Below are 23,956 nucleotides of genomic sequence, written 5' to 3' on the forward strand. Positions count from 1 at the left end.
AAGAGAGGCACGGAAAAGGAAGCGTAAAGATGTGCTAGCAGCACGATCTTCAGCTGAAATTGGATGTTTAGAAGGATCTGAAAGGAACAAGGTCATGGCACAAATAGAAGGGTCCCCCGCTTGGATCGAGTTGGGGTCTGAGAAAGTGACAGCAGGATCTGCTGCAGGTATGCCTGAAGTAGAGTCTGGAGGCTCTGTCTTGGAGAATGGTGTATTTTGATCGGGGCATGAATTGACTGACATGACATGGGCTGTTTGCAGAACCATTTATGTGCAGTCAGTGAAATCAACTCGACAAACCGCTTCTTGGGTTAGAGTCGCAGCAGGGAAGAGTGTTATAATCTCTGATGGTGCTGTATGCGCCACATGTACATTTTCGTTGCCTGAAAGCACCTGTAGAGGAATAACCCCTATCCCTGGAATTGAAAAATAGAAGCGATGGTTGAAATATCAACTGTGAGTGATGGCGGCATTGCCCTGGTTGGATGTTCAATCTTCTCATCTCTGCCGTGTTGGCAGGTATGACCACATTAAGTTCGTTGACCACCTGACATGCCTCAGGAATGGATTGTCCTGATTTTGGGTTGTCAGTGTCTGGAGTCGCGTCGTTACCGACAGTCTTGAGGGACCACAGCATGTTGTTAGTGCTGTCGACTTGTACATTCAGCCTGACGAGTAGGTCACTGCCTATGTAAGTTGGGTGCGGAAGGTTGGGGATAACGAGGAAGCAATGAGTTAGCGCCCGGTAATTTCACCACACCTTTAAGGCACATGCGCCCTCAGAAGTCATGTTTACCTGTGAATGGGGCAATAGAGGGAAGTGTTTGGTACCTGGATAAAACATGATGTCAGGGTTAGCTTCCATCAAAGAGTTGAATAACTCTTGGCTAATGGCTGTCTGATTAGCCCACAGGGCTAATGCCACTTCTTCAACAGGTGTGCCGTCAAGATTGATTCCTTGTTTCACTAATGGACAGTGTTCATTTGTCTCAGTGGGGTTAGTGAATGCACACAGAAAGTTCTCTCGCTGAGAGAGTGATTCACTCGGGGACAGTTTGATCTTTGATTGATTCCAACTCGTCTTGTTTCTCTTGAAGGGCCTTTCCTAGCTCTTCACTATCTTCCTTCTCTTCTTTATCAGAAGGATTACTAGCATTTTGAAGCTCTGCGATGAGCCTTTCTGCCTTGCTTAGGGACTGGTCTGTCTCTCTAAGTTGCAGCTGGAGTGCGTTATTCTCCTGCTCAAGTTGTGCCACTATCTGTTGAGTGCTTTCTTGCTGTTCTGTTACTCGTTCTAACAGCTTACACCTGAACTTTTCTTGGGCGGGCCTGTCTATGACATCAGTTAAATCTTTGTCTTTCAGAGTTTGGGTTAAAACAGTTACAATAAGAGTCGGCATCATGTCCACCAAAACAGATTTCAACTGTTCTACTGGGTCAGCTATGCCAACCTGCGCTGAGTGGGCAGAGGTCTCCATCTCTGGCTTCTTGTTAAATAATCAAACAAAACCAAAAGAAGAAAAAAATATATATATTTAAATCGTAAAGAAATTGGATTGGAGAATTTTTTTTTAAATAAAATAAATCAAAATTAAACTCAAGATAAAAATTTTGAAACCAAAATAAAAATTTAAGATTAAAATCGAAAATCGAAATCAAAGTTAAGATTTAAGATTTAAGATAAAATTTAAAATTTAAAATTTAAAATTTAAAATTTAAAATAAAACTAATGAGTGGATTTGGTTAATGAGATTGAGCTCAAATTCTAATCTGAGAAGGGAAGTACTAGTTAAAACTAGCAGAAGCTCTTGAGAGCAGGATAAAATTTAGTGAAAATAATTTAGCTGCAAATGAATAAGTTATCACCTAAATTGTAGCAGACTAAATGTTGAAATCAAGTTTATTGAAAGCATTTTGGAGTGAAATAAAACTTGAATTAAAATTGAAGTTGGATTTGAATCTCTGTAGAAATTCAAATTAAATCTGTGATAGAAAAAATAAATTTGCATTCAGGTCACAATTGAGTGTTACCAATGTGAATCACGTTTCAGTTGCCGTAATGTTTGAATTAAATCTGGAATTAATTGTAAACAAACAGCAGACAATTTGGATTGTTATTCAAAATAAAAACTATGAAAAATAACAATAATGATAATTTTCAAGTCAGTATTACACTGTTAAATGTAATACAGGATCAAAATTGAGACCTAAAAATCCTTTATGTTCAATAAATGGTGTGATAAGGCGAATGAGGTTTAATGTAAATTAGAGTTCAAGCCATAAAATAAATCAATTCCTATTCTAGAAGGAAGACTGGTCAATTTACTTAGTGAATTCTTCTGTTTTAATTTTAAATCTCTAGGTGATGAGAAAGCTGTGTCAGTATTTTTCAGGGAACAGACGATTTAATATATCAGTGATTCTTGAGATAAGGGACAAAAGAGGTTTTGATTTTAGAAAAAAATATTTTGATCATTTTCAAAATACATGATTACATTTCTGTTAAATGGTGTTTCGTCTATCCAAATATGTTTTGGTTCAACCTCCCTTGTACATATTTAATATAAACTGTATGTTTGCTGGATCACCACTTGATTTTTGTCAACACCATCAGAAACATTAAAATACTTGAAATATTTTTTTGAATTTTAAAATATGTTCACTCATCAGATTTCCCAGTTCCCCTAATTATGCACACAGGTCTTGAAATCAATAAAAAAAACATTTTTAAAGCCAGAGAAGTCAATGTTTAATGAATATCATTGAAATTTCATAGATGAATTACATTTGTCTTTAACCTTCAGACTTAACAGTAACATTTTTAAGCATAAAAAATACACATGAACATTAGAAATGTGTAAGTCTCTGAACAAATATCATTCATGGAATAAACCAGATGCACTTTTTAAAGAAATAAAGACTATATGACGGAGTTGACAAGCCATTAACGGAGTTGACAAGGCATTGATGGAGTTGACAAATTAAATTGATCATGAACTGGAAAAATCTCATTCAAAATATCTTCTGAACTCTCACAAAACTCTAATACTGGAATAAATGAAGAAAATGTGACGTTATTATTCTTTTCTTGAAAAAGGGCTCAAAAATTGAAAAAAATAACTGGAACTGAAAAACTGCCTTGTATTCTTTTAAAAAACAGATCTCACTGACAAATCTAATTCTAAAGCATATATTCAATGTGAGCATCTCTTTGAAGTTGAGTTTAAACACTAGGTAAGAGATGATTCAGGTGTTCCCCTTCAATGAAACCCATGACCTCAGGAGGTGTTGATATATATGTGATATATTTCCCTGGTGCTGCTTATACGAACTGGGGAAGATGGCTCACTCAGCTTAACCATAATATCTGGAAATGGCACAAAGCAGATATCCAGTCGTCCTTGTTTTTGCTGGAAACGGACATTTGGCCCATGAGGATGAAAAAATTCAACTTGAACATCATGATGCTCTGGGTCAACTGCTAAGGCTTTAGCCAGCCACCAGTACTGGTCATACATGACAACAAGCCAATCTTCACTCTGGATATCACTGGGGCCTATTCCAGTTGCTGTGCCCTCAGGTCCTCCACTGGGTTCTTTCTCCATGGCCTCCATCAACATCGGCAGAGGACTCTGTACTGCAGTGGCAGGGACATCTGAATCCTTAGGGATGCCATCCCAAGCATGGGTAACTGGACTGAAGCAGGGGCAAATATGTGGCTCATTGCAAAAACATGACATGTGCCTACAATGGATGACATTCCCCTCTGCTACAACTTGATGGATCTTCCCTGTTCCGGGGATAGATTTCAAGGGTTGCACAAGGAGATTGTCATAAGTCTTGAAGTTATCACTGGTGACAAGTTGAAGTTTTATGCCACGTAGGCTGTTGGAGACCTTGTCATAAAAGTCCTTGTCATCAATGATGTTCTGACCTCTAAGAACTATACTGTCAGCACATCTCTTCACTGTTGCCCCAATGCCATCAGGGGCACCCTTGCCATGTGACGTTGGAAAAAGATTCCAAGTTGCATTCTTGAATCCAAGCCGGGGAGGGACAGCACAGAGGAGGAGAAAGTTCTTTTTTGTTTTTATACTGTTTGCTTGGACCATCTGACCAAAAGTGTACTGTCTCCACATTTGGAAATCTTGCATGAATATCTGTCAGGATTTGATGCATATGTGTCCAAATGGCTGCAGCATCCTGGCGCTTGGACTGAGAGATGGTGCAGAATCCTGCCTTTTCATGCTTGGTGTGGAACATGCCTGTATGAAGTGTGATCTGTGGAAGGTTTTGACCATAGTGACAGGCTTGTATTTCTGAGGCATATTTACATTTCCAGGCCTCAGAGAAGTCCACATGCACAATAACGGTGGTATCATCACAGTTAGTTATCATGTTCCTGTACTCTTTGGTTTGGTTTTTCACCAAGTGGACATGGGTGGTCGTATCATTTTTTTGTTTGTCTTGGTAGAGAATCATAAGCTCTGATAGAGTACCAGTGTGTTTCACCAGTTTCGTGTTGAAGTGAACTCCAGCTTCTGTTTGCTCCTTAATGCGCTTCCACTGCTCCCATTCCACTTGTGTTTTCCCTAGCTCTGCAGAAAGTCCTGTATATTTGTTTTGGCATTGAGAGCAGGTGCGTAAAAGACATGATTCACTTGCTGGAGAACAACACACAAGATGGAAACTCTCTTCAAGTTTGGTAGTTGATACAACATTGTGGGACTTCAAGACCTCAAGCATCAACTTTGCATTCTCATGGTACTGACATTGACATGTCTTTCGATCAGAGGCTCTTGGGGGTGTGATGTAAAATGGGCGCAATGCACAGAAAGATGAATAACTAAGCCTTACATCTTGGTTCTGGTTGAGAAATGCAGTGTGAAGGTTTAGCATTGTGTCAGTCAGAATCATCCTTTGATGTTTTATTTTCTTCCTAGTGATGGTGTCTTGTTTGTCTGTAGTTATCCTTGCATTGTTTTCCAAAAATGTTTGGACATTATGGGAGATAGTCTTAAGGAATGAAGGCTTCCTTTGGTTCAGTAACTTTTCTCTCAGTGTTTTGTATGTCAAGCCAAATTCATGAACCCGTTGCATCAGTCGATATTTCTTGAGAATTCTACCAGACAACGCCAGCTGTGGATGCTGTGATGCAAGCTTGCTTCTTTTTTTGAGGAGCATTTCTTCTCAGCTCTGCAGTCATTACATGGTGGAAGAGCAATGACTTTTTTATTAAAGGATTTCTGAGTCTGCTCCCTTCAAGCATCTTTTCAGTCTGGGTCCAATGCGAGTCTTGAGCATTCTTATGAGTTGTGCCTTCCTGAGTGTGCTGTGTTCTCAGCTGTGTGCTTGTCAGCTTCTTTTGCCAATTTATCATGTTTGTCTGTCAATGCTTTAATCTCTCTGGAATGTCTTTTTCTGGTTTTAGCTCTCTCCCTCAAACCAGCATACAGTTGCCTGTTGCTCCTCAACGCTGATGTCTAAAGGACTCTCTGGCGGAGTATCTAAATCTTGCTGCCTTTCCTCTGCTCTTTTCTTTCGTTCTCTTGATTCTTTCTGGAACTGTTTCCAATACTTCCTCTTTCGCCTCTTTGCTCTCTTCCAAATCATTGATCTTTTTAATTTAGCCTTTATCAACCCTGTTTCTCCATCTTTCCCTCTCCTTTGTCAGGAACTCCACCTTCAGCTCAGGCTGGCTATTAAGTTTTTCTCTCCTTCTCTTTTGATACTCTCGGTTTATTTTCTTTTGCTCCTCCACTGACAACTTCTGTCTAGCCATTCTAGCCTGAAATGCATACGGATTATGCATTTATTATTATTATTATGGATAAGCATGCAACACTTTATTACATATCAGGTTGAGAGACAACTTCAATGAAATTCAGTTAAACACATTCAAGTAGGCTACTGTACATCAAAACTGGTTTGAATTCGACACATGAAACTACAATAGCAATAAAATGCATAAGTGATATTATTGGTTTTAACTACATTAAAATGCTTAAATTGGACACTAAAATGGCATTAGTCAACACCATCAGAGACTTGCGTCAACACCATCAGACAAAAATTTTGATGGTGTTGACGTCTGATGGTGTTGACAAAATAGCACATTTCTCCATATATCACACATGATTCTCACAGGGGCCATCTTGTTTTTAACATCTGTTGGTCATGACCCAGTTAATCTATATAAATTAAGGCTATATTGCAGAAAACTTTACACAGATGTTGACTTTTAGTCATTTTGGAGTTGATACGCTATGGTTGTGACACATGCACATTAGTAAATAGATATGAAATACAAAGTATTATTAAAAACTTACCAGAGCTAAAATTTTCTCATGGCATAAGGAAGACCAGGGAGAAGGGAAAGGGGTCCTTTGAGATATAGCTGCCCTAAATTATCCTGATTTTTTTCCCAATTTAAAAAAAGTCTGACGGTGTTGACAAAAACTCTGGGCACATGTTCATTGGACCAGAAAGTACATTAAAAAAAAATTCAAAATTGTTTTTTTTAATCCTTGTGAAATAAATACTATACTATTTACACCTAATAATGATAAAGTTACATTTTATATTACTTTTTGGGCTTTTTAAAGTATTATAGTGTAACGAGATCTGCTCCCGGACATGGGTTTTTCTAAGCACTGGTCACATATCATATCATTTAGAATTTAGAAACAAAATGTAAGACAACATAAAAACATACTTTGTTGTGCTACCCTTTTCCTGTTTAGGATTTTTATTATTATTTTTTAAATATATTTTGCTTATTTTAGCTAAAAAACTGTAATGCATGTCACGGACATGTTTTGTCCCAGTTCTCAAGAAGCACTGATATTTTAAAACTCAGTTAACCAAAACAATCACGAGATTGGAGACAGTGTCCAAATGTATTCGCTCTAGTCTAGACAACAATTAAGTTCCAAACCTAGTGTCAAAGCAACTGCCTAAAACAGCCAGCAGATGGTGCTTAAGTACAAGCTACCAGCTGGTTTCACAGGGGGTGTGGTCAGGTTACCACACATAGGTACCACCAGGGGGCGATGAGTGTCAAACATAGACTGTAAATGTACTCAAAGTAGCCTCTAATGCTACACAAAGAAGAACACCTGAAGTGTCCTCGGACCTTTAGCTTTATTGCTGAAAATACGCTAGCTTAGCTTTCCTTGCTAAGGTAAATGCGTTTAAAAGTTTACGATTAGCTATTTCGTTCACTAATAACGGGGTCCCGTGGGTTCGAGAAGATACTAGAAGCTCGTAGTATATCTGTCCTGCACGGCTAAACCTTACTTTAATTCGGAGACTCACAAAAGAAAGCGGTTCAGATTAGGCCTTGATCAATAATTGCGTGTGGCGATGCTCAATAATGTCCGTTTTAGACGGAGTCAAACTGTTACCTGAGTGCATCGGCAGCACTTACAGAAACTCACACACTCGCTCTGACCGCGAGAGCAGTTCAGCTGATAAGCTGTTTACACAGCTCAGCTGATCGGCATACAGTGACGCAAGACAGTGTCACAGCTGACAGGCTGTGACGCACACAATGTTTAGAAATAAACGCACAAGCGCGCACATGAAACATAAGTGAAAGCGATTAAATATCAATTAAGAAAGGAGGCTCAGGAGTTTATAAATGAACGTTTGCTGTTATTCTATAGGGCATGATGTAATTTGTCTGTGTCATTTAATTATTTAGGCGATTTCTGCCTCACATGGGGTACCATTTATGTAGCGTAATTCAATTATTAAGATGTTATTTCTTTATTTAACCTCGGATTTAAGAAGAGGCAGCACTTCCTGTTTAAAGGAAGAAAATAACTTTAATGGTATAAGTTAATTAATTAATCAGTCAGTTTCATATCTTGAAAGAAGTAAGTTCTGGAAATGTTAAGCAAGAAAACACAGACAAAGTTCTGAATTTTATGTGTAAAATATAACATAAAAAGGAGTAAACAATGAGGTATAGATGAAACAGATAAAGAATATGATTATTATGATCAGGATAATGCAATTATAATGTATGGTGACATTATATATTTAGTAATGAGATAAGACGCAATGTTGTTTGAATGACTTAATCAGAAAATGGTCAAAAAGGAAAAAGTTGATAAACGAATTTTGGGATTCTATTTGGATTTAAAGGAGGGCTCTGAATAGACATGACTCAAGACTTAATCTTCCAACACCCCTTGCCACCAGCAGTCTTACTGTGAGATGTGTTCAATTGAACTCCGCCGGCTGGTCCCGCGCTTCAGTCTCTGGCAAGCGGTTCTTTTCAGGCCCAGAGAGGTCCACGGGCCAGATTAGATGCCTTGACAACTTGGTCGGAGTGTGCAGCTGGGGTGGAGATTGTACGTCGGTTCAGCCGTCGTCTCAGAAGCTCCAAGAGGATCCAACAGAAAAAAATTATTAAAGAGTCTTTTGATACGTCGATTTCCAATTCAGATTAGATGACAGATGGCCATCTCAATGAATCCAAACTAAGGAATTGGTGTTCAAAATTGAAGAGCAAAGACTTTGGAGAAGAAAGTTCAAAAACCTTGCTTAAGCCAGAAAGAATTGATGTTTCCAAAAATTGCGCATGAAAAAGAAAGTTCGGCAGAGACTCGTCTCTACGGCACAAAGTTAAAAGAAGTGATTCGGACCGAAGTCCGAAGAGAAGCGAGCTAGAGCTGAAGCTCTAAACTTCAACAAACCAAAAACTAAACTAAAAACTGGAGATCTGAGCTCAGTGTGAACTCTTATCAGCTGCAGGAGAAGGGTCACTCCCACTCTGACCGGAGGACAACTGTTTAAACTAAACCGAGTTTACGCAATAAGATTAAGAATAAGAATCTAAATATATATACGTCACCATACATTCATTTCGATATCATTTCTATCAGATCCACGTTTATGTAGGTTCACGTCATGCTTAGACAAGCATTTCTATCAGATTCATGTTGAGATGAAAATCAAACCATCCGGGAACATCCTCAGTCAATCCCAGCCTGTAGGTGAACAAAAACATGTTATTCAGTCAACATTCTTATTAAGACATATTAATAAAGTAGGAAAAGAAGATGGTGTCTTTAAATAACACCTTCTATAGCTAATATCAAAGAGTATGCTTTATAACACGTCTAAATGTATAATTAAATGTATAATTATGAAGGTTACGTATTCATGGCTATTCTAACACTAGATGGCGCTCCACGTCAAATTTCTATTAAACTAATATAACTCTTATTCCTATTATGAAAATCAGATTTTGAGTTTAAAAAGATGATTATAATACATTCAATGTGAAAATTACAAATATCTAGATGAAGAAAGACATAAATGTTCATTTTGATGCAGAATTGAACGCTGTGGTTTAATCAGTTCTTCAGCAGTCCTTCAACAGATGGTCAATTTTACGACTTTGCAGAGACTGGTTTTGGTCATAGTTCATGTCTTTGAGGTCAATTCATAGATAGCAGAGTGTTTTGTTTCCGCTCGATTGTTTATTCCAGGCGTTGTAAAAGTTCATAATATCCTGTCCTCCAGAGCCTGTCTGAGAGGGAGACTTGGTAAAAAGTAACCCAGATGGTAATCCACAGTCCTGAGTCCTGCAGGAAGAGAGGTTGTAAAACGTGGCTGCTGATGACGGCTACAAGAGGTACAGAGGACGGCCCGGGTTCGAATCAGACCTTTCCTGCATGTCATTCCCCGCTCTCTCTCTATCTCTATCCACAGTCCTGTCTCTCAAATAAAGGCATAACTAGCCCCAAAATTCACCTTAAAAAAAGGAGAGGCTGTAATATGAAGGGGTTAAAGTAAATAGTTGTTAGAAAATACTCCAGTAAAGCAGATATATCTTCAGTACTAACAACATACTTGTATGTCTTTTAATACTTGAAATCAGTTAAAATAACGTGAAACTAACATTAAAATGAACATCATAAAATACAGAGTTGTCTCTTTTGAACAGGTCACTGTGACTCCAGCCTCCTCCTTGGATTACACCCTCACCCCCCTCTCTGGTGACCAGTACACATCCTGTTTGTGTGGCAACGAGCGCAAGACCCTCAGCTGGGTCATGGATCCCACAGCTTTAGGTGAGGGACAAGTTTATTGTTGTCTATGTGACACTAGACGTTTTTACTCGTGCTCCCCTGAAAATGTCGAGTAAGTTTCAGACAGGCTGTTCCTGATATCTTCCCGAGTCGCTTGTGTCCCAGGAGTGGTCCAACGCTATGATAAAAATATGTACCTTTACAATATGTTCAAGTATATCAGTCAGAGGATATTGACATCATCACCGCTTCTTGCTTGCTTGCAGTGAATTGTCCTGAATATTTCCTGCTGAGTTCACCCCAACTTCATGTTGAAAATGTATTGCAGGGCTGGCAGGAATAAGTCTGGGTAAAGTCAGAGTGAAACATTCAGCTGTTTAAGTTCACACATGCACCTCAGCCCTAAAATCTTTAGTTTGTTTTCAGGAGTTTTGTGCATGTGTGTGACAGCACCAACTGTTCTATACAAGCTGCTCAAACTGCCTTCATACTCATCCTCACAAAAGCATTAAAAAAAACTATAAACTAGAACATAAAGTTAGTAAAGTTCCTTTGTATTCCTACACTGAAATGGATTCAAACTTGTTGTTTTACTCTAGTGAAAACAGTCTATCTGGCATATAGTTTATAATGTGTTTTTCCCCTTTGTTTCAGGGGTTGTGAACGTGTCTGTGACCGCTGAGGCTGTGGCGTCTCACGCTTCATGTGACAATGAGATAGTGAGCGTGCCAGAGAGAGGTCGCGTTGACGTGGTCACAAAATCCCTCATTGTAAAGGTTTGTACCTTACAACACAATGAAAAATAATCTGTAACTCATAGAGCGAAACTCAAATTAATATATCTGGATTTTATTTACTTGAATCTATGCACTCACCCTGCTTTTATTTGGGGTTGACCTCTATATGAGACAGCACTCTGGCTTTGTTGTCATCTTTCTTTTTTTCTTGGCTCAACAGAGAAATATCTGGCTGCTGCTTCTCCTGATTTGTATTAGACAAACTTGACAACTGACAGTAGTCAGGTTGTTTCCTCTGAGCCTGCAGAGTGATCAGTAACTTTCACATTTAGCGTCAAGTAAAGAAGAAACAGGCGCTTCACTGCACAGACAACCAAATACTTAAAATCATGTATACATGTGTCTAATTTAGACCAGTGTTTATATGTATCAAAGTGTCATAGCACCAGGCTACAAAAAGACTGGACATGATATTGAGATCAGCTTTTCTTTTGTGTAGTATTACAGTATTATCAATAGCATCACATGCAAAATATGTGGAACTGACATCATCTCTGCTCCTCAGGCTGAAGGAACCGAGGTGATCAAGACCCACAACTGGCTGCTCTGTCCCAAAGGTCAGCGTGGTCAATGACAGAGATTCTTCCCCACATCATCATGTCAATCTTTTTGACATCTTTGTTTGCATACTGAGTCCCTGTTTTTGTTCTTCTCTGTAAAGGATTTGTTCTCTGTTTGCAGATGAGACTTTGACGGAGGAAGTAGAGATATCGCTCCCTGAGAATGTGATTGATGGATCTGCCCGTGCTCTTGTTTCAGTCCTGGGTAAACTGATGATTTCTCTTTGAGTGACCGGAGTGATTGTCTTTAAATTGTGCGTCTAAACAGCTATTAACAGACTTTGATGTGTGGCGTTGCGCTGAAAGGATTTATGGACCTCTGTATTCATGGTTTTTAAAAAGAGCTCGACTAGTAAGGTTGAGAAAAGATCGATGAACCCCAGTCACCAACTCTTCTTAGGAAGATATTTCTCCTCAACTCATTTACAAGTTTTTTTCGTGCCTTTTTAATGCAGAGAGAGGACAATGGATAGAGTCGGAAGCCAGGGAGAGAGAGTGGGGAATGACATGCGGAGGGGGGCCACGGGTGGAGGCGAACCTGGGCCTACCGCTCGAGACGAGAGTCTCAATACATGGGACGCGCGCCCTAACCATTGCGCCACCAGCGCGCCCCAAATCATTTACAAGTTTTTAAGATGACTCATTTCCCAAAGTGTTCTTATCTTATCTGGGATTTGTTGTTACAACTTAAGACAAAATCAACAAACACTCAAGACTCAAGAAGCTTACTTACACTCTTATAATTACTGAAATTATCATTTATTTTGCACATTTAAAATAATCAAATCTCTCTGCTATAAGCCACAGTTTGTTTTGGGGTCTCTCCGAGGGAAAAAAGGTTTAAACTAATTTCTGATGATTTCGAGTCTTCAATGTGCAGTTTCTGTGCAGCTGTGTATCTGTGCATTTTAGACTGGTATGTTGGTCGCACAGGTATACAGTATTCGACACAGCAGACCTTTAAGATGACAAAGTTATTAAAGTGTGTCTTATACACAGAATTTGACGGTATGTTTTAAATGTAGTCCACTTTTATTTGAATCATGCAATGTTTGGTCTAACCTGAAAAATGTTAAATGATGAACAAACTAAAAACTTAGGTCACAATCTCTAAAATTACATTAAAAAAAAGTCAACAGTTATAACCTGCCTTTAGACGCAGATATTTATATGCCAATCTGCCACACGTTCAATCATTTCACAGACGACAGTTTTCGCACAAATTAATCCTTAAAATGTGTTCATTCTTAAGAAATTTGTTTCTCGCTTCTGTTTCACTTTCACCCTCAGATTTCAGATCAAACGATTTCATTTCTCTTAATAATTTCTCAGTTGTGCCTAAATGTCATTTCGAGTATTTGTAGATTTTCTTTTTAGCTGAGAATAAATCCCAGATAAGAAACCGTTGGTGATTGTATGAATGTAAAAACTGTGTAAGTGTGTTTCTGAGTGAGGCTCAGTGTTCTTGATGTGCTCAACATTTAACCATTTGAGCACATTTGCACCAAGAAATGAAGTCAGCGTTTTTGTTCAGGTGACATCCTGGGCCGAGCTCTGAAGAACCTGGACGGTCTGCTGCAGATGCCGTATGGATGCGGCGAGCAGAACATGGCGCTTCTGGCCCCGAACATCTACATCCTCCAATACCTGAAGAACACGCAGCAGCTGACCCCGGCCATCATGGAGAAGGCGGGCAACTTCCTGACCAGTGGTGTGTATCTGTTGTTTTCATATCAATGCAACAAAAAAAAGAGAATTATTCTATCTCCTCTTCTATTCTTCTATCAATGTACCTCACTGTTTTTACTAACTTAAAATAAAGTACATTATGTGTTAAAAACTAAAGATTCCTGCAGGTAGGATAGTTATGCGGATGAAGTACAATGGTTGTCATAGTAACATCACATATAGAAACCAATTGAGAAACACACCTAAACAAAAAAAAAATCTTGTTGTAAGAGAAACCATGGCTCATACTGAGAGACATAATGAAAGGTAATGTGAGATTATAAACATATCCATGACATTTATTAAAAAACATCTTAAAAAGGTGATTTATTAAGATGTTATCATTTATTTGATGCTAAACTTTGAGTTCTGAACGTGTTTCAAAACAGGAAACAGCTATTCTATAAGAAAACTTGTACAGCAGGCCACACATGGATGATAAGCCCCATGATGCTTTGATTTAATCTTTACTGAAGTAAAACATGTGTAGAGCAGATTTAAACACCTGCTGGGCCCGGTTGTTCAAAAGTTTAAAAAGGGTTTTGTAATGGATTTAGATCAGGTGATCTAATCCTGTTTTAACCTGATCAAATCTGAAGTTTGTGTTGTTTAAACCTCTGGGTGGGATTGTGATAACATCGATCATCCTGATTCAGACTACAGGGGGAAATGTGAGAAAGTGCACTGAGAGCAATCACAACAAACATTAGCATACAGTCTAAATCGTGCGACGGTAGTAGAATATAGACGTCAACACTGCCTTCAACTTGCTCACTGTGAATTTTCCTGAATGTTTCCCGCTGTGTTCTCACATCAGCTCACACGTAAAGCAAGTTTTTCTGAGTTTTGAACAAGTGTAATGTGAGTCTGTGTCATCATCTGTGATTGTTCTACAGGCTACCAGAGACAGCTGAACTACAAGCATAGGGGAGGAGCTTACAGCACATTTGGAAGCGGATCAGGGAACACTTGGTGAGAACATTACTGAATCCTTTAAGTCTCTTGTTCTAATGACTTCTCTACAGAGAGACAGGAAATGTGAGGAGACAGTGGGGTATAATGTGCACCAAACAAAGGCAGGATGGGGAGTAAAGAGGTTCATTATCTGGAATAAACAGACACCCTGCAGCCAATCAGAATCAAGCATTCACTTAGATTACAGTGTAACTTTGTTTAATGTCCTCAGGCTGACGGCTTTCGTGCTGAGATCCTTCGCCAAAGCACGGTCTTTCGTCTTCATTGACCCAAAAAATATTGCAGAGTCAAAGTCTTGGCTGGTTCGCAGACAACAGGAACATGGTTGTTTCCAACAGTCGGGGAAACTCTTCAACAACAGAATGAAGGTAAACACAACCCTAACCCTGTGTAGAAATGACATAAGACGAAAATGGGTCAAATTCAAAATAGAAAATATCTTTATCGGCATGGGAACATATTTACATTGCCAGAAACTTATATTTTTTATAAACTTTTGTGTAATTGTCATTGGACATCCCTGTCACAGTAAATACAAATCTCTGTTTGCTCTCTCTCTTCAGGGCGGCGTCTCTGATGAAGTGACTCTCAGTGCGTACATCACTGCTGCCTTCTTGGAGATGAACTCATCCAGTAATGTGAGTAGAGACTTGTTCAAGGACAAACAGCTTCGTCGTTGTTTTCTTATTTCTATTATGAAGTGTGACTCCTGGAGTGAAATTTGTCCCAGACATCGACTGACACACAGCACACCTGTGCTCTAACATCGATGAATGCCATGTCCTTTTTAACTGGAAGCTGAGGCATGTTTTTCCTAAAAGGCTGCACGCACGCGCGCGCACACACACACACACACACACACACACACACACACACACACACACACACACACACACACACACACACACACACACACACACACACACACACACACACACACACACACACACGAATGTCACCAGAATAAGAAAAAGCAGTTTTACTTTGTTTACCTCACGTTCTAAAACACATCCTTTGTGGACTTATTCTCTGCAGGCTGACGTGATTTGAATCAAGCAAACTTTTAATTTCTTCTTGACTTACCCATGAAAAGTACGTCTTTATATGAGAAACAGTTTTGTCATGCTCATTTAACCTCAGGTGTCGGTGCCTACAATCGTTTATTCTCAGCATGATAGCTCACCCATTTTACATTGTGATCCTTCTTTGTGACCCAAATGGCCCATAGTTGGTCGGCCATTCAGGCATTTGACCAAATCCCAGATGGTCAGACTGTCACTGGCCAGTGTATTGTGTTTTTCTGCTGTTCTCCCTAATTAAAGCTGCAAACTCACTTCAGTCAATTAACGGTTAGAGTGCAGGAGGACTGTCAGACAGATATTAGCATGTCTGTGGAGAGGGGCAGAAATGAGCAGTCAGAATCATTTTACACCGACCAGGAAAGAAACAATGGGATCAAGTGTTTGCATGGATATTGATCTGAATAACAAACAGCATTCAGAGTCTTCAGATTGGCCTTTCTAACCTGATCAGGCTTTATTCTGATTCTTAAGCCCAATTCACACATACTCCGTGCGCACTACGGTCCGTCAGCACCGCGCACTACGTTGTACTTAGCTGTCACTCTAGTCAATCATTGTGCTCACACAGCGCGCGCTGCGGTCCGTCTCCGGCACGAGACACCAACGGCACTGCGCTCTGCTCCGTTTCAAATACGCAGCGAGTCTATTTTCGCTGGAGTACGCTGGAGGTTCGTGTCAAGCTGGACAGAATATCACAGCCTGGACAGGGAGTCAGACAAGGAAACGCACAAAGCATCCGGTCAATTTCAAAATAAAACACAATATACGGACTCGCGATCGTATTTTTCATCACTTTATCAACATTACGTCAAAACAGGAACTGAATTAACAACAATGCATCCTCAGAAAGACAAAGAAACATGTTGTTTGCATGTTTTTCTCTTTATTCCTGCGGGATCTTGTGGTTCTCCTGTGATGTGTCATGGGTGCACTGACGTCCCAGAAACGGATCCAGTGTGAATGGGCGCGAGCCGTCCGACGGAGCAAAACCGTGGCGCTGACGGACCGCGGCGCGCACAGAGTATGTGTGAATTGCGGGTTAGAAGTGAATAAAAGCAATAGTCTCAGCTGTATCATTTCTAACAGAACAACACCACAGCCCCTGAGCTGTTTCATCCCCTCACTCTGACGGCTCACTGGTACCATTCAGTGACACACAGAAGACTGTTTATTCAATACTAATAAAACAACATTCTTTTTAAAACTGTGATTGTTTTAACCCCTCATATTTTAATTCTTCATTTATTACAATGATTACTTCCTTATCAGGTCATGTTTTTTTGTTTTTTTATCTTTGCAGGATCCTGTGGTGAAAAGCAGCCTGTCCTGCCTCAGGGAGTCCATCAGTGACCTCAGCAACACCTACGCCACCGCTCTGCTGGCGTACGTCTTCACCCTGGCAGGTGACATGGAGACCCGTGCTCACCTTCTGAGACACCTTGACACAGTTGCAATTCAAAAAGGTGAGTCGTCCTCCTCAAGAAAATCCCTCTGGTCTCGTTACTGTGACAGTATCTCACCTCGTGCCTGTTTGTTCTGTTTGTGTTTTCAGGAGGTTACCTCCACTGGTCTCAGACCGCTGCAGACACCTCGTCCTCTCTGTCTGTGGAGATCAGCTCTTATGTGCTGCTGGCCAAACTCAGCGTCTCTTCTCCTACTGCTGAAGACCTGGGATACTCCACCCGCATCGTCAGATGGCTGACCACTAAGCAGAACTATTATGGAGGCTTCTCCTCCACACAGGTAACCCTCAAATAGAGTCAAAGTGGACTCTTTTAAAAAGAGAACTATGTTGCCAACAATGTTATCAGAATCTCTTTTTATAAACAAGTTACCCAAAACAGATTCAGTTTAGATTTTATTGTATACAAGTACAACAGAAACTGAAGAAGGGAACTACGATTACATTTTAAAACACACAGATATTCAAAGTCTTGATTGTGTCTCTGTTTGGTTAATGTAAAGACTTATACCATGTACTTTGAGTCTCCTTTAGGAAAACAACAAACAAAGGTTTGTCCTGTTGAATTTTACACTTATGGAAGATTGATTTTAATCTTACATTCATATAAAAATTACAATTTGTCTTATTTTATTGTGGTGCTTAATGCAACCAAAAATAAGTATTGCCAGATTTTTTTGTGTGGGAGCACTGCTGTAAAAAAAGACATACAATTTTGTTCACGGAAAGAGAAGTTTGTGTTTATATCCATTTTAAATTTCTGCATGTCATGCCTATGTAGCGTAATTTATTTATTCAAATATTATATCTTTATTTAACCTCAGAGCACCACCTTACAAAGTAAAGAAATTAATATTACTTGTAGTAATTAATTAATCAGTCAGTTTTATATCTTGAAAGAAGTAAGTTCTAGAAATGTTTAAACAAGAAAACACAGACAAAGTTCTGAATTTTATGTGTAAAATTTAATATAGAAATGGTAAACAATAAGGTATAGATGAAACAGATAAAGAATATGATTCTTATGATCGGGATAATGCAATTATAACGTATGGTGACATTATATATTTAGTAATGAGACAAAACGCGGTATTGTTTGAATGACTTAATCAGCAAATTATCAAAGGAGAAAAAGTTGATAAACAAATTTTGGGATTCTATTTGGATTTAAAGGAGCTCTGAATAGACACAGCTCATGACCTAATCTCTCAACAACCACTGCGGAACCAACGCTCTTACTGTGAGGTGGTTCGGATGAACTCCGCCGACTGGTCCTGTTTCAGTCTCCGACTAGTTGTCCCTTCTAGAGCTACCAGAGAGGTCCTTTGGGCCAGATTAGATGCTGAAGCAGCTGGGTCAGAGTGTGCAGCTAGGATGGAGGTGGAATGGCAGTTCAGTGGTTGTGTCGTCATCAGCTCCAAGTGGATCCAACAGGAAAAATATTAAAGAGTCTTTTGATGCGTCGATTTCCAATTTAAATTAACCTGATGGCCATCTCGATGAAACTAAATTAAGAAATTGGCCTTCAAAATTGTAGAGCCAAGACTTTGGAAAAGAAAGTAAAAGGGGCCTTGCTTGAGCCAGAAAGATTTTTTTTGCAGAGACTGGTTTCGGTCACAGTTCATGTCCTTGGGGTCAATTCGTAGATAGCAGGCTGTTCTGTTTCCGCTTGGTTGTAAAAGTTTATAATATCCTGTCCTCCAAAGCCTGTCTCAGAGGGAGACTTAAATCATTGATCAGTTCCTTTGTTTCTTGGTAAAAAGTAACCAAGATGTTAATCTACAGTCCTGAGTCCTATATTCTACAATTCTACAATTCACTTAGCAGACGCTTTTATCCAAAGCGACGTACATCAGAGTACAACACAAGCAAGGATCTAGAAAAAGGGAACAATGTCAGTAAGAGCAAACGATCAGCTTTGAGTCCGATTGGACACACAGGTGCTGACAGGAAGTGACCAGAGGCACAACATTGAGTGCAGTTTTTGAGAGCTCTAATCAGTATAGAAACCATCTTATAAGTCATCGTTATCCAACAAAAACCATCGTCATTACCATCATCATTATCAATAATATGGAGACCATCATCATTAAGTTAGTAGGTATTCATGAAAGAGCTGGGTCTTTAGCTTTTTCTTAAAGGTGCAGAGGGACTCTGCAGATCCAATGGAGTTTGGAAGTTCATTCCACCACCGGGGTGCAACAAAGGAGAAGAGTCTAGTCAGAAACTTAGGACCCTGTTGTGAAGGTTGGATCAGACGCCTTTCATTGGCAGAGCGTAGTGGGCGCGAGGGAGTGTAGACCTGGATTAGAGAGTTAAAGTTTTTGTCGCTGTTTTGTAAGCGAGCAGCAGAGTTTTAAATTTCATGCAAGCAGTAACTGGGAGCCAGTGTAAGGAGATGAAGACCAGTCGTGCTGCTGCATTTTGTATCATTTGCAGAGGTTTGATAGTTCATGTAGGAAGACCTGCCAGTAGAGAGTTGCAATAATCGATGCGTGATATCACAAGAGCCTGTACCAGGAGCTGTGTAGCGTGTTCTGACAGGTAAGGTCTGATCTTCCTGATGTTGTACAGGGCAAATCGACATGACCCGGCAATCGAGGCTACTTGAACCTTAAAAGTTAGCTGGTCATCAATCATGAAACCCAGGTTCCGGGCAGACTTTGTGGGCATGAGTTTGGTTGTTCCAAGCTGGATATTGATCAGTGGTTGCATAGAGGGACTGGCTGGGATGACAAGGAGCTCAGTCTTTGAAAGATTGAGTTGAAGGTGCCGTTCATTCATCCATTTAGAGATATCAGCAAGGCATGATGAGATTCTTGTAGAGACTGTAACGTCGTCTGGTGGGAATGACAGGAAGAGCTGGGTATCGTCAGCATAGCAGTGGTATGAGAAGCCATGAGAGCAGATTATTGAACCAAGTGAGCGTGTGTATATGGAGAAAAGAAGGGGACCAAACACTGACCCTTGAGGTACCCCTGTGGATAAGATGTGCGCTTTGGACACCTCTCCCTTCCACGACACTCTAAAGAATAGCCCAGAGAGGTAGGACACGAACCAGCAGAGGGCAGATCCTGAGATGCCAAGTTCAGAGAGCGTGGATAGGAGGATTTGATGGTTGACTGTGTCAAAGGCAGCAGACAGGTCTAGCAGTAATAGAACTGAGGACTGACCCGCAGCTCTGGCAGCTCGTAGCGATTCTGTTACTGACAGTGGTGCAGTTTCAGTAGAGTGGCCCCGCTTAAAGCCTGACTGATTTGGGTCAAACAGATCGTTTCTGGACAGGAACTCAGAGACTTGCTTGAAAACTTGCTTGAGTCCTGCAGAAAGAGAGGTTGTAAAACGTGGCTGCTAATATCAGCTAGCTGCAAATGAAACAACTTCATACATGCTGCAAATACATTAACAAAGCCTAATCAAAAATACCTTTGTTTTGGACTTTTGCATTTTCTTTTAAACTAATATATCGTTTCTGAATTTTGCTGCACATTGTTCCTAATGAACGTTGTTTCGGCCGTTGCAGAGTGGTAGCCTTTGTCAGCCACCGTACAACTGTAGACTTCAAATTTTAACTCCTCCATGAACACGGGGAAATGTTTCAAAATAAAAGCTCACCTTCTTTTCTGCCTTTTAAAAATATATATTATGTTACAGCGTTGATTCAGCAGAGATGTAAAGTGTTCCCAGTGGTAAAGACATCCTTTCATCGTTATAGAAGTGCTGTCTGCATTTCCTCCCGTAAATATAATGCATTCATAACAAATATTATTGATCTGGTGTGTGTGTGTGTGTTGTAGGACACAGTGGTGGCTCTGCAGGCTTTGGCTCTCTACTCCACCCTGGTGTTCAGTCCAAGAGGTTCCAGCACGGTTGCTGTCCAGTCTCCCAGCATGCAGCTGTTCTTTGACGTGAACCAGGACAACAAGCTGCTCTACCAGGAGCAGGTGCTGATGGGCGGGGCCGGAAAGTACAGCCTGCAGGTGAAGGGATCGGCGTGTGCTTCAGCGCAGGTCAGTAAACGTGCTATTTGTGTTATTAGGAACAATTTGTTTCCACATGATTACCTGGACCCTCAAGAGGATTCTATATTGTATTACTTAATTTAATGGTACCAAAGTTTCATTTGATTTGTTCTTATTCAAACAACTTGTAATCCGCGTCACTCACCATCTTATATTCTTGTTTTGTTTGGGAGTAAATTTACATTTAAGGCAAAATACTGTTCATGGACATTACATTTGTGAAACATTTAAGAGCACACACGTTTATGAATAAAGTCTAAAGTACGAGTACATATTGTTCTTACATTACAACATTTCACATTTGATCCATTTAAAGGCATGTGAGTTTTTTGTCACAAGTCAAAGGGAAAACATCTTTTCTGACATTTGAAATGAGTGTCTCACAGTAACAGCGTCCGGTGTAAATCAGTAAACATTTGGCTTTTAAAAGCTGCAAAGACAAAACTTCAGTCAAAATCAGGTGAGAAGAGTTGAAGATTGTTGTGAACTTGTTTTCCAGATTTCTCTTCACTACAACATCCCAACTCCTATTGATGTCAGCACATTGATGGTGGACGTCCAACCAGAAGCTGACTGTGCCGGCGCCTCTAACAGACGCAGGCTTTCCCTGAAATTCAAGAGCTTGTAAGTTCAATTTAAACACAAACTGGTGCCAATTTTCCCTCCAAATAATTGCATAATGGATCATTCAAATACATGCAAACAGCACAGACTTACAGTTAGAGAAAGATTTAAGACTTGTTGTGTGTTAGTGTGAATTAGACAATGTCTTTTTGACTCATTTTCATTTGCACAAGCATTATCTGACAAAACCTATAATATGTGAAAATGTCAATCTAGTTACCTCTTTGTTATCAGGCTATTACCCAATAACTGTTGTGTGAAGGAGCTTATAATAACAGTGCATGGAGTTCAGGTTAAGGCCCTGTGAGGGATATTCTTTTTAAGTAACTAGTTTACTGCTGTGTACAGATACAGTGGAGAGGAGGGCACTACAAACATGGTGATCCTGGATATCAAAATGCTCTCTGGATTTGTCCCAGACCCAGAGTCTTTGAAGAAGGTCAGTTAATACCTCATTGTTGACCAGAGTGATGATGATGTCATCATGATGGTGATGATAATCCAGCCGGCTGTTGTCTCCTCACAGCTCAAACGTGCCGAGCTGGTGGATCGTGTGGAAGAAAAGAAAGATCATGTTATGGTTTACTTTAAGGAGGTGAGAGGAGTCAAAGTGAGAAATAATAATACTTAATGTTCTGCAGATTAGTTTCTAACAACATTGTCTGTTTGTTTTTCCTTGTAGTTGCAGAAAGACATCCCCATCAATCATGAATTAAGGCTCATACAGGAGCTCCCAGTGCAGAACCTGAAGCCAGCTGTGGTCAAGATCTACGACTACTACCAGCCAAGTAAGCCAGATAGACATACTTTGCACCCAAACCCTGAATCGTTCTGCTAAACACCAAAGCCTTTGTCTTTAAAGTACCTTCAAATCTGTAATGGAGTCTTAAAAGTCACTTCTGTTCGAGGTGGGATTGGGTATCTCAAAGCCAGAGGTAGCCAGAGCCTCGCTAGTATAGCATAGCTGTCTGCTTCAGTAAAATAAAAGTAAGCTTCTAACATGCAGAGCTGTTTAGGCATTAGGAGAAATAGGGTGCTCAGTCAAATTTGCCGAAACATTGCAGAGATGAGCCAAAATTGCAAGGTGCTTCCCTCCACAATCTCTTATTGCAACAACAACAAAGACAAAATGTCTGTGTTTAGTTTGCTCATTAATTTGTCTTTGCTTTTGATTGGTTTCTTCTTCTTTTTTCCTCTCAGGTGACCAGGCTGAGACTCAGTACATCTACCCTTGTGTTGCAGGTAACAATGTGTGGGAGAGTGGATTTCTTTTCAAACATTAAGTTGTTACATTTTTATGCCAGGGAGCTTAATCTTTAGTCGTTTTCACAAATGCATTCTGATGAATTTCTAGAAAATTTTAGACAGGTTGAATCCCAAAATCTTCCAGAGTTGGTTGTTCACACATGCATACAGTCTATGGTCCTGTGCCGGTTGCAGGATGTACATGTCATCGCCCCCTCCTGCTCGCTGGCTGTGAATTTTCTGATTATGTCCTGCTGCGTTCAGCTCACCCAGCAGTAAAGTTACTAGGGGGCTAGTAGGAAAAAGTCTGAGTAATGTCTTCTATCAATTAGTCCTTCAGAAGAAAACATCTGAAAAATGGAGCCCAGGTTTAAAAAAAAGAGTCCATACATGTGTGAAGAAACAAACAAAAAAAAGTGACTCATTTTCATTTTGCTTTTCATTTGCAGCCTGAACACTGATGTTGTCTCGATGCTCCCAGTAAGATTCGAAATAAACCTCCATTTCATTCCAACTCACGCGGATTTGTGTTATTTTCATGTCTGCTTGAGTGTGTTTATTTTGTTATACCAGCATTTATTTATTTAACCATAACCCTAATCCTAAACCTGCCGTGCTAAATACTTCTCATAATTCAAACAAACTGCTCCCACTGTGATACACAGGTGGCGATCTGCGTCGCTCTTTCCAGAGCACAATGAACTCTCAGCGAGCATGGCGTATCCTGAAAGGGTCGTATTATCACGCTTAGATTTGACTGACTTGGTGGAACAGAATACTGAATCTATTTCAACCTCACTCAGACCAACACCACAGTCTAACGTGAATTGAGACATCCTTTTTTTTTTAAATTGTACTTTATTAAACATTTCTTGAAAATGTACAAATGTACAAAAGAGATACAAAATATGGCATCACTAACATCTGACATTCTGTACAGAAATGCAGAGGGAAACAGCTGTCGTAAATAATTAGTACTTAATTTTAAAATATAGAAATGAAATTGTCATGAGTTCTGGTTTAGTTTTGTGTTGTTGTTTATTTTAGTGTTAAGCTTTAAATAACTGTTTTATTATCCAATTGTATCCTTTTGTTTCTCTTTTCACTGTGTGTGCATTTCCTTAGTCTTGTCTTTGATGTTTCCTGTGATATTTTGTATTTCTTGCTTCCTCACTTTGGCTGTTTTTCGAAACCGCATACTATACTACTAGTACATACTGATTTGGCCAAAATACATAATGCAGTATGCGAACAACTGCGAGATCCGCAGTATGCCAAAAATACCAGGATGTCATACTGATTCGGGAAAAATGTACAGTATGCATTGGACCAGTCTACCTCGTGTACTGTTTCCCACAATGCAAAGTGCCAGGTCAGAGATCAAAATGCCGGAGCGCAGCTGTTTGAACTCATCT

At 39.8% G+C, this 23,956-nt stretch overlaps 1 protein-coding gene across 1 annotated transcript in view; it reads left to right on the top strand.

Annotated features, from left to right (window-relative positions):
• Nucleotides 1–23,059, top strand: part of LOC109996704 (alpha-2-macroglobulin-like) — a 34,331-nt gene extending 11,272 nt beyond the window's left edge. Inside the window, exons 20-36 of the mRNA XM_020650965.3 lie at nt 9,962–10,088; nt 10,701–10,822; nt 11,349–11,400; nt 11,525–11,608; nt 12,938–13,114; nt 14,028–14,103; nt 14,318–14,474; nt 14,670–14,744; nt 16,489–16,651; nt 16,741–16,931; nt 20,448–20,660; nt 21,172–21,296; nt 21,645–21,735; nt 21,823–21,891; nt 21,979–22,084; nt 22,497–22,538; nt 22,991–23,059. Coding sequence (XP_020506621.2) covers nt 9,962–10,088; nt 10,701–10,822; nt 11,349–11,400; nt 11,525–11,608; nt 12,938–13,114; nt 14,028–14,103; nt 14,318–14,474; nt 14,670–14,744; nt 16,489–16,651; nt 16,741–16,931; nt 20,448–20,660; nt 21,172–21,296; nt 21,645–21,735; nt 21,823–21,891; nt 21,979–22,084; nt 22,497–22,538; nt 22,991–22,995 — 1,875 coding nt within the window. The 3' untranslated portion in view covers nt 22,996–23,059. The remainder of the gene's footprint in view (nt 1–9,961; nt 10,089–10,700; nt 10,823–11,348; nt 11,401–11,524; nt 11,609–12,937; nt 13,115–14,027; nt 14,104–14,317; nt 14,475–14,669; nt 14,745–16,488; nt 16,652–16,740; nt 16,932–20,447; nt 20,661–21,171; nt 21,297–21,644; nt 21,736–21,822; nt 21,892–21,978; nt 22,085–22,496; nt 22,539–22,990) is intronic.
• Nucleotides 23,060–23,956: the final 897 nt, after the last annotated feature.

This window comes from Labrus bergylta, chromosome 11 (assembly GCF_963930695.1).
Source record: "Labrus bergylta chromosome 11, fLabBer1.1, whole genome shotgun sequence".
Classification (NCBI taxonomy): domain Eukaryota; kingdom Metazoa; phylum Chordata; class Actinopteri; order Labriformes; family Labridae; genus Labrus; species Labrus bergylta.